Below are 18926 nucleotides of genomic sequence, written 5' to 3' on the forward strand. Positions count from 1 at the left end.
TTACAATAGTTTTCATAGAAACACAAGCAGATGAGCCAGAAATCTGAGGAGACAGTCTGTTATTGGAAAACTCTTTAGTTCAATTTTATTGATTTTAAAGGCTTAGATTGATGCACCTGAACTTTCGAACTTATCCTAAAATGCTGAACCTCCGACGTTCACCCACTGCCTGCTTTACAGTCTCCATTTCATGTTAGATAACTCTGTTTGCTCACAAAGGTAATCTAGGTAAGTTATGCACAGCTGGCATGCATAAATTGTGCATATCTGTGACATCTGCCAGTGGGAAAAACTCTCCAAGTATGATACATATTTCAACAACGAGTGAATTAGTTCAAACTCAAGCTTTCTGGGTCATAATTGAATCAGATCTCTGGAAACATATGCAATATTTTAATGGCTTTGTCATAATTCAAGCTATTAATATTTACTGGACTGGATCATGAAACTATCCTAGTAACAAAGGAAGTATAATACTTTTATTATACTGATAATATCTTGCTAATGCTGTCTTGTTAAACAAGCCAAAATAAATTTATTCTAGTATTTTGTGCACTTTTTCCTGACTTGCTGCATTTATGTGCATGTACAAGAACTACTGATCAAAGAAGTATTTGCATTTTCCTAACTCTTTTACTGGGCCTAGCCTTTAGCCTTCATGAAAGCAAAACTATACATGCATTCTCTAATTAATATACCCTCAGAAGTCCGTGTTATCTCCTATGTGATAAAACACAGTGTGTGTCTGTGTGTTTACCTAAATACCAAGACATTTCTTGTGGCTCCTTTAATTAAACACAGTAGAAGAGGCTGAAGCATTAACTAATGGGGAGAAGGGCAAAGCATGGATTTTTTTACTTCTCACCAAGATCTCTTATCTCTGTGCAAGCAACAGGCACCGAGACTTTCACCTCTCTGGTAGCTACACTTAAATCAGCAGCTCTGGGCACTTTTGTTAGGGGCTGGATGGTGGACCAGATGTGCCCAATCCCACCCCAAGTCTTGTGGATTGCCTGTGGGAAATGAGCCCATAGCGGCTTGAACAGGAGCTGTGGGAACCCATCCAGCTTCCCAGCCAGACCAGGACAAACTGCCAGTGGCAACTGTTCCCATACAGCAGTCTTTGAGGCCATCATAAATGGTCCAGAGGCTAGGGACCACTGATGGTCTGCAGAACCACACTGCTGTTCCGGCAGCCTGACATGCATTTTGAGGATTGAGTGGTACATGACAGAAAAATTTGGAAACTGCTCTCCCAACTAAAATTTTGTGCTTCCAGTGCAAACGTGCTGTGCAAGGAGGAAAAGGGAGAGAGCTGCTGGATCAGAAGCGTACTGCATTGCAAAGTCCTTTTTTTGGAGTTAAACTAAGGGATTATGAGGCAGATCCATTTACTATGAGTATCTGAAGGGAATAATACATCATTATTGACTTTAATAAGTAGTGAAATGAAATTACAAACAGTGAAAATTTTGGCTGCCAGAAAACCAAATTCTGACAGTGAGGGCTATCACTATCCCCATGGAGATGAGGATTTGTGATTTCTTGGTACAAAAATGAGACAAAGCTATGACTTAGAGAATATAAAAGTGTTTTGCAGACAGTGCTCCTGCACTGGCTCCTGGACTCATCTGGAGGATATTGCAGCATTGTCCCTTCTAAACCTGTGAAAATTCTTTATTTCAGATCTTTTCATGTGTAACAAAACATTGACTATTTTTATAATAGATATATCTGTTTGAGACTTATAAAACTGAAACTTAAAAATTGACCAGATAGTCTGCTCTTGAATGTACATGAAATACCTCAGATACAGAATTCTGATATTTTTACAGAACTGAATTTCTATAGCATTATTATTCACATGCGGCAGGAGATCATGATTTCTGGTTAAGTTTTATGAATTTATGCCTATTTTCATCCCCACTGAAGTCGACAGTAAGACATGAAGTCCTGCTGACTACTGCAGAAACAAAGGATGGTTACTGAGAGACATGGCTGCTGAATTCTTGTACTGCTTTGTGTGTGCATGTATGTGTGCGTGTGTGCTTAAGATGAAGGAGACTTAGATGTATTGATTTTAGAGCAGCTTTCTTCTCCAGTCTTAAATGAAGTGGAATGAGGAGCAAATAGGCTGGCAAACAAAAGAAACAGACCTATTATTATAACTGCCTGAGGTTTTATACTCCAAGTGCAGATTCATAAGGAAGATTGGCTCTCAAGTCTATTTGTCATATATGCCTATGTGAAATCTCTGCCAAAACACGGGACAGCCCGAAACCCAGCCAAAACCCCACCCTATCACTTACTGTAGCATTAAAGGTCAGGAATAGTGCTTGCGTGCAGTTAATAAAATACTTCATTGGTTCCCATGCCTCTTTGCAAAAACGGGACTGGAAAAGGCCTTTCCACCTGCACTGCTTAGGTCAGGGGTCCTTTTCCTCGGAGACTGCTTGTGCATCGCTGCAGACCAGGCTGTTCTGCTACGGTCACTCTCCAGGCTTATCCCAGTGGTGGCACCAAGGGAGTGGGAAACCACATCACTCCCTCTCCTCTCCTCTCCTCTCCCCTTTCCTTTCCTTTCCTTTCCTTTCCTTTCCTTTCCTTTCCTCTCCTCTCCTCTCCTCTCCCTTCCTCTCCCTTCCTCTCCCCTTCCTTCCCCTCCCCTGGAAGCTGGTTGATGGCTCTGATTACAGAGCCTCCAGGAAAGCGGTCTTTGTCGTAAAAGGCCAAAGTTCATCAACTTCCATTTACATCAGTAAACACGAACAATTCTTCCTGAGCCTGAGAAATCAATTCCCACAATACATCAGCCAGTCGTGCTTTAACGGACTGAATTGAAATGCCCCTTCTAATCTGCATCAGAGGAATATAACCCATCCTATCGCATAATGTGTAAAGATGGGAGGGGAAGAGGGAGCGGTACTCACCATTGCACATGCAGCGCACATTCCTGTAAAAGCGAGGGCACACAAAACTAATTCGTGCCGTGCTATAGGTCATCAGGGAATGTGAATCAATAGATAGACTTTGCTCACAGTGTTGTTCCTGACAATCCAGTCCAGAGCAATTCTTCTCCAAGATAGCAGAAATACGAATCACATTTTCCAAGTGTCTCCTTGCATTGGTAAGCTTCTGAATCAAATAGGCAGGCTTATAGAAACCACCGTTGTGCATCTGAACTGCAAACAGCATGTCAAGCTGATTGCTGCCTGCCACCGGCTGAATACTGATGATGTGTAGGCTGTCTTGTTTTTGGGAGAGCACTGCGTTTCTCAAGGTACGCCTGAACCCGTGCATGTGAAGGCCCACAAAATCTTCTGGGGAAACATTCTCAAAACGAATGGTGACTGTGTTCTGCAGCATTTCTTGTAGCAATTGCTCAACATGGACCACAACATCGATGGGTACCTGGAACCGGCCATCGCTGACAGAGACATTAAGGACATACTTGCCGTTATCAAGCCCTCCAAGGGCAATGATCTTCCCATCATGGCTGTTGACCTTGAACAAACTTTTCTGCTCTGATTTTAGTGTGTAAGTGAGGACATCGTACACATCCTGATCTGTGGCGTGAATTTTCCCGATGACTCCCCCAGGAAAATCATCTTCCATGGTGACAATGAAAATCTCCAGTGGAATGGCAGTTGGTTTGTGAATGCTCTCTTCAATAACCCTCACCTGAACGTAGGTGTGGGAAACCTGCTGAGGCTTCCCAGAGTCCTTTGCCTAATGTAATTTAGAAAAAATAAAAAAATAAAGAACAAAATAAAACACACATATAACAGCCAACAACCGTCACTTCTTGCTACTTTCACAGCATCAGTAATTCCGAAGACCTCTCAAAAGAACTTCCCAAATGCATTTGCAAAATACATATGTAAAGAAATGTCTCAGCCATTTCTAGCAGTGGAACTTACAAACTCTTTAGGGAAGCACAGATACCTCATCTAAGTGGATTGCAGAGAGAAATGTGTCAGCAGAATGTCTCATTACTCAAACTGAAATGTTCCCAGGATCCCACAGCTATCACTTGTCCTCTTCACAACAGAGTCATTTGAATGTGGTATATTCTGCACCAAATGGAGTTTGGGCTCACTTCTACCCTGGAAAAGAGACTGAAGCCCAGTGAAGCACCAGCATCAGTTTCTGCATTGCCTGGTGTGCTCCAAAGTGTTTCAGACCTTGCTTAGTTTGTGTGGATGTGAGGGAGTTCAGAGTTTTTCTACAGTGCTCGGTACTACTTTACCTGAAGCAATCAAGAAACATGCTTGAAATAAATACAATTTATCACCCTCCAAAAATAAAATAGGGTGCTTGTGCTGTTGCTAATGGTAAAATATGAGAGCAGCACTGCACTTGGACAGATGACTGTATGACCCAGGGCGTGTATGATAGCATCATTTGCACTTTTTTATAGAGAGTAAAAGAGCAAGTATAACAAAAAACCCAAGGCCATCTTGACAGAAAGGTGTGCAAACTTGAATCAGTGTCCTTTCCTGCACTAAGAAAAATGTTTCATGGAAGTCACTATTAAGATATACTGCTACACACATTTATTTGCTCCAGAGGAGAACAGAAGACTAAACTACCCCTGGGCAGAGATGTAGCACACATTCAAAGATCTTTGTATTTGGACATGGGGAGGAAAATTTACAAGCTGAAGAAAAAACCAGGCAGGATGGCAACAGTAATACGGACATTACTAGGAAAGGATTGGTAACTCAAAATCATTCATCCTCACTCCTAAAAGGGCTGGGCGGAGTATTTAAAAAAAGATTTTATGTATTTTTGCACATACATACACATGTACATGCAGAGAGATTACATCCCATTCCACTTTCAATTTTAACATTACTTTTTAATAAACCTAACACAGAGGGGGAACCTGATGGTGGAAAGGAGAAAGCAGCACTCTGGCACATATGAATGGAAAGAAACATTTCTATGGTCTATACACAACAGGAAACTATAAAATATGTTTTCACTGTGGAAATCCCTGAAGAAAATAATACTGGGAGGAATAAGTCCTCCACAATCCAACAATGTGATTTTCTGAACATGTTAGTGCATCTCAGACATTCTGTCTGTCTAATATTTCATTTACATGACATACGTGGATCTATATAGCAGAGGATGCTTCTTAAATTTAATTTTCATGCCCAATTTTGGCTATACTGGAACTCTGACTAGCAAATTGCCCTGAAAGCAGGGTATTTTAGGATGAAGGCATGGTAAGAATGAAAGGTGAGGTTTTTTTATTTTCCTACAAGGCTCAAAAATAGGTTTCAGGAATGTTAAATGGCAAACTTGTAAAACTTTACTTTGATCTGAACTGTTAATTAGCATCAGAGCTTTTCTTTTCTGAATTCTAACTAACTGAGGATGCTACTGCTATGAATGTACTTGTAAAGGAGCAGACAGGCTGTATTTAGAGAAATCAACCCCAGCAAAGCAAGAGGAGGAAGCCTGCATTTCAGACTTTGCTTACAGGACCATGTCCCAATTCAACAGAGGTGCAGTTCATTCTCTAGACTTGCATATTTACTGAGCCCTACTACATTTTTTCTCACAGGCCTGAGAAATGTAGACAAATTATTTCTGGATTTACAGTTTTTTGTAGTCAGAATTACCCTGGTTACAAAGTTCCTCAACAATGACTCTAAAGCTAAGTTTGAGCTGGACTTCTACTGCATGTCTTATTTTCACATTCTTTAAAAGCTAAGTTGACCTTGGAAATGTGATTTCATGAATTTTTGGTAGGCTTCCAAAAATTTATGATTAAATTTATGACTTAAAAGCAGAAGTGATTTTCCTTCCTAGAACAATATTTTTCTGTCACTCGTTCCGTGGTGTATTTATATGTATATAATGCATTTTTGCTTATTTTCCTTGCTTAGGTACAGAAAAAGAAAAGATGAAAATCTTAAATCATAACAGCCGCTGCTCAGAAAATCCATTTCATGCAGAGGAAATTGGAAAGGTGGCTAGCTACCTATTTATATTTATATGAAATTAGGTTTAAGGACATCAAAGGAAATATACCATACTGTGCACTTGTAAACTGGAATGCATGGTATTTACTCATAGAGTACATTCAATTAAAACCAACCCATACAGGCAATGATAACCTATCACTATGAGGGCTTTTGTCTCTGTGCAGATGCAAAAATCAGCCATACCTGCACGCAGAGCACATATTCGGTTGCAACCATGTGCTTGAAGATGACTGCAGATCTCAAGACGCCGTGAGGGTCCAGCGTAAACTCCTCCTCTTCATTGCCAGTGAGGATGGTGAAGGTAAAAGGGGGGCCATTGTGAAAAGAGTCTTTGTCTGTCACTACCAGTTGCAAAATGCTTGTGCCCACCGGTTTATTTTCCTTTACACATATACACAGCGTATAAAGAAAAGGATTAAAATGACACATATCACAATCATAAAATACCACGTTTCACTATCGAGAATATTCAACTGAATGTTTTTTGCCGAAGATGGCATTTCACAAGCAGTGTTCATGTGACACTGCTTACGCCTCATGGACAGGTAGCAGAGATGGAGGTACGCACCACATCTCCAGGGACCGATGAGCTCTGCCTGACACTGTGTCTGATCAGGACTGACTAACCATTAATACTGGCATCCTGAGCAAGGTGTAAAGAAGTGAGAACTCATCCCAGCTCAGACTTTTTGAGGCTAGAGTAACTGGCACAACAGGGATGAATGGTAAAATGTGTGACAGATGCTGAGGTTAAGGAGCCTCCGCAAACAGAAACTTATCAAAGACCTAAGAAAGATGTGTTTATACTTTCCTTTAAATAAGATCACTTGACACATCTTTTGCAGATAAATCATCAAAAGCTACTTAACTGAAACCAAATGCTTTTGTATTTTAAAAGTCAGAGAAGTTTTTGATGTGCAGGATAAACTTACTTGAATTACAGCTGTATAGTTTGCCGGAGTAAATACAGGGCTATTATCATTCACATCGGAAATGTCCACGTTGACCGTCACAGATGAAGACAAAGGAGGGGTGCCGCTGTCTCTTGCCTGGATAACTAATGAATAACCAGATATCTGCAAAAAGGTGAAAACATTAAATCACCGTGAAAGTGGTCCTAAATTTTAACTCCTGTTCTTTATATCCAGCGCACCACCTACCATATTCTAAGGAAAGTTGTTTGGCCTCATTACCTTCCCTGCCCTTAGTATAACATTATCCTGTTTATTGCCACTCTGTGTCCCAACTTCTGTTTTATAAGGCTATCAATAAACATAACAGCCTCACTGTATTAAAATAACTGTATCAGATGATGCATTCCTGAAACAAAGGGGCAGACAAAAAATAAACAAGGGATAATATCCAAACTCAGCCATTACTACTTAGCTAACGTTTTCATCTCTCCAAGGTGTCAGCTGGGATATGTGACCTGATTCCATATATCTTATGGTTGGTTTTCAGGATGTTATATAAATTGCTGAGTAGAGCCAACCTCAGTTTGACACACAGTGTTTCTAACATGGTGATGAAGAACCAAGAAAAAGTTCACAAGCAGTTGGTTTAAACACACTGGAAAACATTTGGGACTACTAGGGAGAACAGTCTCTGTAGCAACAGGTTATTATCCACCATTCAGCAGAAGATCAGGGTTTGTTGAGCCTACTTGTTTGCAACAGACACAAACTACTCAGCACAGCGTGGGCAGTTCGGTGCACCACCCATGGGCCCTCTATGCACATATGTACCCACGCGTGAGGTGTGAGCGTATGTGACAATTTGCAAAAGCTCTGTCTATGCACAGCTTATGGATGACAGTTTGATTTTATGAACAGCATCCTTATGTCGGCCTCCTTACACCTTACAACTGCTTTTCACTCTATATCGCTCCCCGCTCCCTAGGGAGAGCTGCTGACACGTCTGCCTGTGAATCCTTCCACAGGGGAGCGAGCAAAGGGCAAAATGCATGCCAGATAAAACACCCCACTCCAGCCTCTCGGTGTGGGGCTGGGAAGGGGAAAAGCACGTCCCTGCAGAGGGGAACAACGTAATGTTAAAGGAGCTTTTCCAGGGTGGGAGGAAATCCAAAGGCATTTGAAAAATAAAAGCCATTTGGGTAGGAGGGAGGAGTACAGGCTAAGTGTACAAAACAAGGGGGCTCTTCTGGGATGTGGGACCAACCTAAAGAAAAAGGAAACAGTTTTTTCTGGAGGGCTTGTAGGGAGGAGAAAGACTGCGATTTGGTGGGGGCACAGTGACACAGGAAGGGGGAAGCATGCTGAACTATGGGAAGTCAAGAAACTGAGGCAGAGAATTAATAATTTCTTTTCCCTTTAGAGCTGTGATTTCTACTGCTAGCTAAAGACAAGACCAACAGTTTTGTGAGATATTTCCCATATTTTGTATGTGTTTGCTTTGATTTCAATGTATCCCAGAAAGGTAGATGGCAAAAGTCATGGTTTCTATGGGATTACACCTCTGGAAATGAGTTTCCTTAAAACACTGAAACCTGGGAGTCAGCACTGCCTTTGGGGATCCACAGCAGATGCGGGGGTGGGGGGTGGGGGGCATCGTGTATCATTTTCCCTGAAGGACTCAGAAACACCTGTGTCTAGGAAATGTGCCAAGGAAGCAAAGAAAGAGACGATATCACAGCTTATTTTAACTGAGGGAAACTTTGGAAAATGCCTCTCTAACAGAGCTGGCATTAAACATGCACACGCCGGTGAGGGTGAATGCGTGTGTCTGAATGCAGATGTACGTGAGTGCACTTTAGAAACTAAATAAAATCATATTAAGAAATTAAGCCTGTGCCATTTAAGAGAAACATATTACAGCAAATTTGTAACATGCACAGCCATTGTTATGTCCCTGTCCTTGACAGTCTGCGGTAAAGTCATTCTGCCACCAAACACTGACAATTTAATCCTGCCTTTGTGATAATACAGAAAGGATATTTGCCACTGTTTTAAGCAGTAGCCCTACTTCCACTAGAAAGCTTTTCCAACTGAGTCCATATTCTGAGGATAGCAATCAACTTCCCCAGGTTCCCAGATGCATTGCTCAGAGGCAGGAGGCATGGATTTCTTTATGTGCCGCAAGACTTTTGAAGCTATGTGGCACTCTCCTGCCCTGCTAGTAGCGCAGGCAACTGTGTGTGTTTGTTTTTTCCCAAAGCTGCTAATTGCTAGCTATGGCAAAATGGTGATAAATCACCCTGAATGAATAATCTAGTGAGCAAACAAAGCAGCAGAATTTGTTTAATGAAGCACTCTTTCACTTTTGGTACAGCCTGACCACTTCATAACATCACCTCCCCAGTGACATGTTTTGCAGAGCGCTAATTAATGGCTGAGGTCTCAGCTCCGTGCTTGGTGCCACAATCTGGAGTATGTTGTAATCACTCCGTTGCACACACCGCTGCACGTGTGTGCTTGCATGCGCAGGAAAGAGGAGGCAGCTCATTAACACAGCAACAGCTGCCGGTGGCACCGCAGGAGAAATCCAGGGTTGCTTTCTCCCCCAGTCTGGCCTCAGCTGCTTCCTTGGTGCAGGATGGGAATGCTAGCAGAGCAGTTGGCTTGTAGATAGGATTGGAGATCAGGTTGGACTGGGAAGAAGTGGAAAACATTAGAAAGATCTGTTGGAGCATCTTAGGCTGATTGTTGCAGAGTATAAAAGAAGCTTCTTTAAACAACCTAGCAGCCAAGTTGAGATCAACACACATCTGTAAGTCATTGTAAGTTAGGAAGTCCCCCATGTCTTACCCTTTCTCTATCCAATTTCTTTTTAACCTTCACGAGTCCCAAAACAGGATCAATCGAAAATTCATTGTCTTGATCCCCATTCACTATGGAAAAATGAATCTGGCCATTGGAAGGACTGTCCAGATCTTCTGCTATCAACTTTTTTGAGAGAAGAGTGAAAATTAGCAAAACAAGTATTAAATCATCTGTATGATACCTTAATTGCTCAACATCCCAAAAAGTAAGACTTCATATTCCATCACACTAGTTACATATGAACTCCACACAGCTACAGCATCAAGCCAAGCACCAAGCCAACCAGTTTTTCATAGGAAGCTCCTCTTGGACCTTTTCAAAATTCCAGCCTTAAAACATACACATTTTTAATATTTTAATTTTAACATTCCATAGAACATTTTCTTTCTGGATCCACAAGTTCCAAGATGAGAATATTGTGAGGTTTGGATATGGCACACTGCATGCCAGACTACACAAATACTATGTATTTCACTGAAAAGTTTAATTCTGCCCTTCCAATAAAACCCACTCGTTTCTAGCTGACGCATGGAATGCAATGCTTTAAACATGTCATTGCTTTTTGACAGTGTAACGGAGTTAAAAAGAAACAGTCACTACTACTACTACTACCTTTTTGGGGGGTGGGGAAACTGGCAGCAGCCTGGAAAGCAGTAGCAGATGCAGAGTATTGGCCAGTGAACCGTTTGGGTGATTCAAGATGCAGTAGTTACCATTATTAACCAGTGCAGCAGTATTTTATTAAAGGTCATGAGGCAGAGGGCTTCATCCTGCCTAAATGCCGCCCATGGTCTCACTCACCATTATCACTGAATCACCGATGGCTGCGTCCTCGCTGATGACTGCGCTGTAGACCACCTGGCTGAATTTCGGTGCGTTGTCATTAACATCTGTCACATTTACGTTCACAGTCGTAACGGCGCTCAGGGCTGGAGTACCTCCATCTTTTGCTTCCACTACTAAGTAGAAATCCTTACACGATTCATAATCCAAAGCTTCAAAAATGGAAATCACTCCTTTGAAGCAAGGGAGGGAATGTCAACAGCCAGCGAAAGACAAATAATGCTATGGACTAAGGGATTTGACTGTAGTAAACAGTATAGCATGCTATTTATCACCATGGCACACACACAAAGTATGTTGTTCTAACTGTAACACTGCCCAATCCAATAAAAACATTTGGTCAGGTTTCTACTGCTGTCTTTTGATTAAAGAATGATGTCAATTGCACTGGAGTTGCCTCTGCAGAAAGGACCTTCACAAGGCATGAAGCAATGAATGGTTTCTCATGAAAATGGCTTTTATTATGAGTATCGTAGACAGAGAGGTGGGGGCCATATCCACCCATTTGCCTGGGCTCATGCATAGAGCCTGTGGGAGAACTGGATGACGACTTTGGAAATCAGCCCTGACAAGTCAACAGAAATTCAGTCCCACGTAATTAACTTCTCATGAATTAAATACAAATGAACAGGGTATGAATACCTTTGAGAAATCTGTTGTATATCATTTATGTGACTAAACAGGGACTTCCCTACTCAAGTAGGTTTATAAATTTCGGGTTCCCTCACCACACAATCAAACCTAAGATTCTCTGTAACTTGACTCACTCCCTGCACCCAGACCCCCTCTAGGATAGAAATGATTTTTATGCAAGCCCTCCACTTGTTTCCCATGTCCCCAGAACCTTAACAAGAAGCGGGGAGCGGGTTGTGCACAGATCACTGGTGAAGCTTTGAAGGAGCTAATAGTGGGCATGGCAGGAAAGACTTAAAAGCAAATCCTTGACCTTGGCAAGCCAAATCCTTTTCAATATAGACCCCTCAGGAGTAGGGATGCATAGGGCTTAAAGGTCATTTAGTCCAACTGTTGCCCAACACAGGTCAGCTAAACCTAATCATTCTTGAATGTACTCATCTCTAATGTTCTTATAAACCTCCAACAACATCAGTTTCCTAACCTTCTTAGGAAATGCATTTTAGTACTTAATTACAATTAGGAATTTCTTCCTATCATTTAACTGAAATAATCCAAATGCAATGTAAGCCCATTCTAAACTTCTTTTCCTATGAGTGGGCATGGAGAACAGCTTATTCCCCTCCTCTTCATAGGTACTTTTTACAGGCTTGAATACTAACAGCATGTCTTCTCTTTTCTAGCTTAAATAGCCTCAATTCCTTCAGTCTTTCCTGGTAAGCCACATTTTACAGACCTCAATCATTCTTCTTAGTCTCGTCTGGTCTCTCTCCAAATGAATCCTACCTTTCAGCACGACTTGCTGGAAGCAGGAGCCCTGAAGAGAAGCTTCCAAGTGGATAGCGGAGAGTTCCCACTGATAAATGGTGTGAAGGGCATTATTTTTCAAGCCCTGATCAGGCATGCTACATCAGCACCCAGCTGTCTGGAAACTGAGCTCCTGCCTCTAAACCGATAATAATGGAGCTGTCACACATTAATGAATAATAAATAGTTTTTTTTTTTTCCCTGTGTGATTAAGCTTCATTATGGGTTTTTATTGATTTATCTCTTTGGCTTCATTGTCAAATGTGAAGTTAAGTATTGCTGTCTGGGCGTATTTATGTTGAAATTTTGTTAGCACTAATCAACATTATGAAGATAACAGACAACATACAATTATGTTAAGTCCCTTACATGTAAGGCAGTGGCCTCCGCAGAGTGAAGAGAGATTTTTGCACACAGTAATATAAATGACACAATGCATCGCTTTGAGATTTTTCCATGTTACTGGTTATTACAGCTGCACCCAAACAAGTGTTACCTTCAGCTTTCAAAATCAAGATTGTTTTGTTCTGAAGCTCTGGTGGCAATTTGTACTGGTCATCCTGAATGTTATGAGAATAAGGGGATCCACTATAGCAAGCACAGAAGAATCATAGCTTACTGTTGATGGATTAAAACCTCAATAAGGATAAAGAATATAGCCCACTAAGGCAGTTCAAAGAAAATGAGCCATTTGCACCAAATAAGGTAGGTTTTCCTAGTATTCCTTAAAGAGAAGTAGCAGTACGTTTTTAAAATTTGTGATGTACAGCCAAAAAAATTACCCAAACCATGGCTGAAAGCAACCGTCAGTCAGTGAAGTTGCATACAGCTGTATAAATAGCAATCACATATTAGGACTGCCAGATATTTGGTCCTGATAGCACTGTCTGATGCTTGCTAAGGACCAGACAGTTTAGGTTGTACTCAGCTGGTAAGCAGGTAAACATTGCCAGTGTTCGTAACTGTAAGGTTGCACAGTTTTGCTAATGAGTTGTCACATCTACATTGACTTCCATGGACATACTAATGGAGAGAAGTATTCTCCACTCGAGCTGGGGCAGCTGAGTGTGACTGTAATTTACATCACTCTCCAACCTAAAATTTAACTGCGCAACTAATTCCACATTGACAAGCTCTGAGTCTCTTGTTCTTAGAAATTTTTTGGTCCAAGAGCCTTCCCCAAAGTATTCACGTTTTTCTGATGCTTTCATTTTGTATTACAAGTAAGAGCCACTTCACAAACCTGTTTTTGAGTTAATCCTGAACTTCCCTTTCTCATTCCCTGATCTGATGAGATAGGCAATCTCAGCGTTGGTACCAATGTCTTGGCTTGTAGCAAAAACAGAAAGGACTTCAGTACCAGGTGAGGTGTCTTCAGGTACTGTAACAAGATAATCTCTTCTTTCAAACACAGGGGGGTTGTCATTAATGTCTAGCACTGTAATGGTAACAGTGGCAAACGAGGACAAGGTCAGCACAATGCTCTGATCTGACGCCTTTACACTGATGTTATAGGAAGACTGAAGCTCTCTATCAAGTGGATGCTCCAAGATAATGATTCCTGATGACCGGTCAACTGAGAAGTAACCATCTGCGGAGTCTGCCAGGGAATAGGTAACTTTTCTGTTCACACCTGAAAGAGAAACAAATGTGAAAATGATAAAGTGAAATAAAGAAAACAACCACCTCTTCCTATCTAACAGAAACTCTAAGCAAAATCTGCTGTCACATTGATCATTTCCAATGGGGATGGAGCACATGGAGGTAGGAGTGCCTGTGGCTACGGTATTGCTGAAAGTTTGGGAGATCAGGACACGCTCTTCTCACATGTCAAATGCCCGTGGATAAGTAAAGTGCCTTCCCTCATCATGATACTTTTTTAAAAGATCACTTTGCGGAACTGTTGTCTAATGAAACTTGAAAGCAGAATCCAGATATGGTCCTTGCCCAGAAAAGCTTACAATTGAATTAGATGAGACAGGCAGAATGCTGAAATTGGAAAAGTCTCAGAGCACATCTTGAAGGAATAGAAATGTACATAAGGGAAAAATAAACCTATAAAAATACATCAGGTGGCACAGAATGTGCTTGCTACCAGTGCTGCCTTGACTCCACTGTCGAGCAGCAAAATATTGTGAGACGATACCTCTCAGACAAAAGATGCACCAAAGAACTCCTGCCAGAATATGGACATTTTAGAAAGGAAAGTCCCCCACTACCCAGTTTGAGAGCAAAAATTGAGTTGTATGAAAGGTATCCTGTCTTTTTCAAATCCTGCCTGTATTTCCCAACACATAACACCTATCCACTCAGCTGCTGAATATACAGATCTATGCTAAGGTTGTTGTCAGTAATAAGGCCCGAGGGGAAGGTACTGACTTGGTTGCTTGCTGCACTACAGTGGGATAGCCATTTCAAATCTAATTAAAAGTGAACACAGATACAACCTAATTCAACTCCCTTGATGCTGGTTGATGTTGTGATTTGGTCCTGGGTGCTTCACTAAGAGATTATAACTAAAACACAAAGATCCACTAAAATGAAGGGTCTTTGTTTTTAACATCTCTCACTTGACCATTTGCTACCCTTTTTTGTTGGAGAACAGACTTTACAAGCCTGACATTAATCAGACGAACAAGAGCTACCAATCCCTTCTAGGCATATTTTGTTAATATAAAATTTGTGACAGAATTATTCTGCTTTCCAGCAGCAAAGCACTGTAGAAACGTCTGATCAAAAGCAACACAATTCACAGTTGTTTTCCGCTTGATGTAGCAGGAGTAGAGCATCCACACAAGGGGGAGCTGGGAGACTCTTTCTTCAATCAGACACATGTAAAAGCTTGAGCAGCTACAAAGTCCCAGAACCTACTTGGAGAGCGTTAGGAATTACTCTTTGGCCTCTTCATGGAATAAAGTTTTTATGCAGTGCTTGAGACATCAGAGTATATTTCAAAGGTTCAAATTTGTTTAAAAAATGGAAAATTTTAAATGGCAATATTGCAATGAACCGTTTTTTGTTTTGTTTTGTTTTGTTTTCATCACAGCACAGCCTCTCTATTCACCATGGCATCTTAAATGTGAATAATACAGAGGCTCTCCTTCAGCAAAACAGGCAAGGCAGCCAAGGAGGTGACTCCTGTCCTGCAGACGAGGAACTGAGCTCAGCCCACGAACTAGCCGGAGATTCTTTCATGTGTTGAAACACCTAGACTCTGAATACCCTACAGCCTGCTGGAGACCATGCTCACCTCTTCACTTAGCCTCTTTATATATGCATCCAAATGTTGTGTCAGCTGACAATCAACCAAACTGACAAAAGTGAAAAAGGAGTAAAACCCTCTGGAAAGTGGAAGGTTTAGAGGGTCTGAATGGCTGGAGGTGTGTCCACATTTCCAACAGGGGAGGATCTCCTTCTGCTAGAAATCCTCCCTGAATTTTCACTTACAAAAAGGGACAGACCTGACCAGAACAATTAACGAGCTAGTAATTAGAGCTGATCCCTGGGGATGCTGGAAAATGGGTATTTTTCCTGATTCAGTGCATGCAGTTGAACACTCAACCTACACATGAGTTTTAACTGTAAAGCTATTTAGTATTCTGCACTGGGCTTTCTTGTTGTCTGCCAGTTTCTACATAGAATTAAATACTTCTCTGAAGCGGAGACCTTAACACACACCTTCCACGCATATGTGTCTGCGACCGCAGGAGAGCCTTAGTCTGGTTGGGGTTTTTCTCTGGCTCAAAACCCCTATTTGATACTCACTACAGCATATGTGGGCACAAGACAGAAGATTCAGATACCACAGTCTTTACAGGCATAAATAGCCAGAAAGGAGACGGCCTACACATGACTTGTGTCTTGAAACACCCCAAAACTTCAGCAAGAATATTTTGCAAGAGGGAGTGAGGAGAGACAGAATTTGGTGCATGTGACACCACATTGGATGAGTTTACATACAGAAAGTGATAACTCCGGTGACTGCAATCTGATTGATATATAATCTGACCACTCTCCTCGTAGTCTACTTCCTAAAGGTGACGTACATTAATTAATGAAATATGAATAATGTTTTTTTTGATAAGTGATTGCTAGTGATCCTACAATGGAAACAGTTCAGATACTGATTATACTGTTCTGGTTGCTAACTCAAACATAAGGGATTTTTAGGCAGAAAAGGAGAGAGTTACTTCTTGAAGGCAAGCGACTTTATTTTTTCTTCCTGAATAATGAGTGAGAAATACAGAAGTTCCAGGGATGTGGGTTATCTTGTAGCAGTCTGGTTTGATAACCTGAACAGTCTTATTTTTCCCATGGGACCTGAGGAAAAGCTCTTACAGGTGAAAATGCCATTTTATGCAAGGAGAGAGAGAAGATCAGGGCAGTAGACTTGAGATGGGACACTCACGGATATCAGCCCTTGGTGGCTTTCAGCCTGAATGCACAGGCAGAACAGAAGGAGAAATACAGGGGCAGATCTCAGCTGCCTGCTGACCTTCTCCCACAGTGTCTCGTGGGGCTAGACTTTAAAGCTTGCTTCTTGGCAGGAAAATGAATTCAATGAAAAGCTGTGGCAGAAACATCACTTTGAAGAAAGTGTTGTGTTATATCAATACCTCTTTCCACTCGGCTTCCTGACCCGAGGCTGGAAACAAAATGGGCATAAGGCAAAGGTGAAGTAGGAAGCTATTTCTGCTGAAATCCAAAATGCTTTAGTCCAAGGGCTACCATCCACTGAGAGAGAAGCATCCACCAGTGGGTGTCAATGGCATCCCTGCCATGGAGGTGATGGTAGATTCTGCTGTGACTATAAAGGAGATATTTTCTGTGGAAAGGAAACAACTGCTCCAACACCATGGTTGCTCCACTGGTAAAGAGAGCAATCCTCCCACACTGCTTGCCCACAGCTGTTGGGGGATTAATGTTTGCAAACTGCGTCGTGTCTATTCACTTACTCACTTAAACTTCTCAGATTTCTAAGGTGCCAATCACAAACATAAGCTATTTGAATATGGAAAGCTTTGCAGGAATTACTATTAGTATAAGAGGATTGCAGTACATTTTTTAAATAAAGGAATAAGCAAGCACATTTTCTATTTAGACATGTATTAGCATATGATAGAATATTGCCCTTTGTCAAATCTCTGGTGTGAAGAGCTTGTACAACATACAGCTGTCTAGTACCTCAAATGCTGTCCTTCAAACATTTTTTTTTTTCCTTGTTTTCTTGTGTACTAAAACAAAGGGGCATGCACTGAATGTTACATAATGACATCTTCTATGTCATTACTACTTTAAATATCACCAGGGAAACAAAATAACTTCTCTTTATAATTCAGGAGTATCAAATTCCTCCTTGTCTAACTCATAGAATTATAGAATCATTTAGGTTGGAAAAGATATTTAAGATCATCAAGTCCAACTGTTAGCCTAGCATGGCCAAATCCACCACTAAACCATGTCCCTGAGCACCACATCTACACGTCTTTTAAATACCTCCAGGGATGGGGACTCCACCACTTCCCTGGGCAGCCTGTACCAGTGCCTGACAACTCTTTCTGTGATTAAGTTTTTTCTTAATATCCAACCTGAACCTTCCCACCCATCGCTCGTTACCTGGGAGAAGAGACCGACCCCCACCTCGCTACAACCTCCTTTCAGGTTGTTGTAGAGAGCGATCAGGTCTCCCCTCAGCCTCCTCTTCTCCAGGCTAAACACCCCCAGCTCCCTCAGCCGCTCCCCATCAGACTTGTGCTCCAGACCCTTCACCACCTTCGTTGCCCTTCTCTGGACTCGCTCCAGCACCTCAAGGTCTTTCTGGTAGTGAGGGCCCAAAACTGAACACAGGATTTGAGATGCAGCTCAATTGAAAATGGTGGAGTTACAACATGGTTTGATTCAGACCGACACCAATTAAAAGGCTGAGAATTAATACAACAGAAGCAATCCTCATATGACCGTGAGTTTCTGCATTGGGCATTACCTGCTGACGGCATCACACACAAACTAAAATTTATACATATTAAAGATCATACAGCGTGTGTTTCTCCTTTCTGTTTTCATCTGTCACCCTGAAATCATTATTTAATGTGTTTCCCCAAGGATAGTTAGTCCACTCGTTCTTGTTTATCTCTGGAAAATGATGCTTAACTTTGTCATCTACTTATTTTCATTTTGAAAACCTACGGAAAGAAAACTAATGGCAAGCATTAAAAATAAACAAACAAGAAGTAAACCAGAAAGGTGTCCAGAAAGAGAGCTGTAAAAAAGTTATTTGTCAATTTAGCAGTGATTTGCAAGCATGGTATCTGATTATTGTGCATCCTCTGGTCTCTGTCTTTCATGGTGTGACTATTAACACCAGTGTGCACTTATGGCCTTTCCTGATTACCCAAACGTTAACCACACCACAAGTTATTGGAAGTTAAAAGTCCACAACTTCATTAACAGCAAACAAGACAAAAGACGAATACTAAACCAGATTTTATAATACTCTGCTCCAACATTTTGAGATGAAAGAGAAAAATCTTGCCAGAAGTACCTTGCTGAACTGTAGAAGAATATATAGCCCCATAGAAAAATTTCAAGTGATTTTTACAACTTAAGCAGAAAAGCTGGCCAAGTTCAATCCATAACACTGCTACCAAGACAGGCTTTCACTGCTTTGTCCCTTTTCTGTGGGGAAACGATAACCTTAACCCCGAAGGCCTTTACTCACACCAGTGCTCCGACAGAGTCACAGTACCGTGGGATGAAAGGAGGGCCACAGAGGACAGAGAAGATAATCAGCCCCTTACTGAAGGGAAGTACTGGACAGAAATGTGCAGGCATGAGCTTTCAGTGGTATGATACCTTCCATGGGTGT

The 18926-nt window shown here is 41.5% G+C and overlaps 1 protein-coding gene across 1 annotated transcript in view; it reads right to left on the reverse strand.

Moving 5' to 3' along the window:
- The window catches only part of FAT3 (FAT atypical cadherin 3), a 220310-nt gene that overhangs the window by 35614 nt on the left and 165770 nt on the right, over positions 1-18926 (reverse strand). Inside the window, exons 14-19 of the mRNA XM_009698210.1 lie at positions 13305-13694; positions 10580-10794; positions 9764-9901; positions 6932-7075; positions 6183-6380; positions 2931-3729 (exon numbers count right to left, since the gene is read on the reverse strand). Coding sequence (XP_009696512.1) covers positions 2931-3729; positions 6183-6380; positions 6932-7075; positions 9764-9901; positions 10580-10794; positions 13305-13694 — 1884 coding nt within the window. The remainder of the gene's footprint in view (positions 1-2930; positions 3730-6182; positions 6381-6931; positions 7076-9763; positions 9902-10579; positions 10795-13304; positions 13695-18926) is intronic.

This window comes from Cariama cristata, unplaced genomic scaffold (genome assembly GCF_000690535.1).
Source record: "Cariama cristata isolate BGI_N322 unplaced genomic scaffold, ASM69053v1 scaffold7124, whole genome shotgun sequence".
In the NCBI taxonomy this organism is placed as follows: domain Eukaryota; kingdom Metazoa; phylum Chordata; class Aves; order Cariamiformes; family Cariamidae; genus Cariama; species Cariama cristata.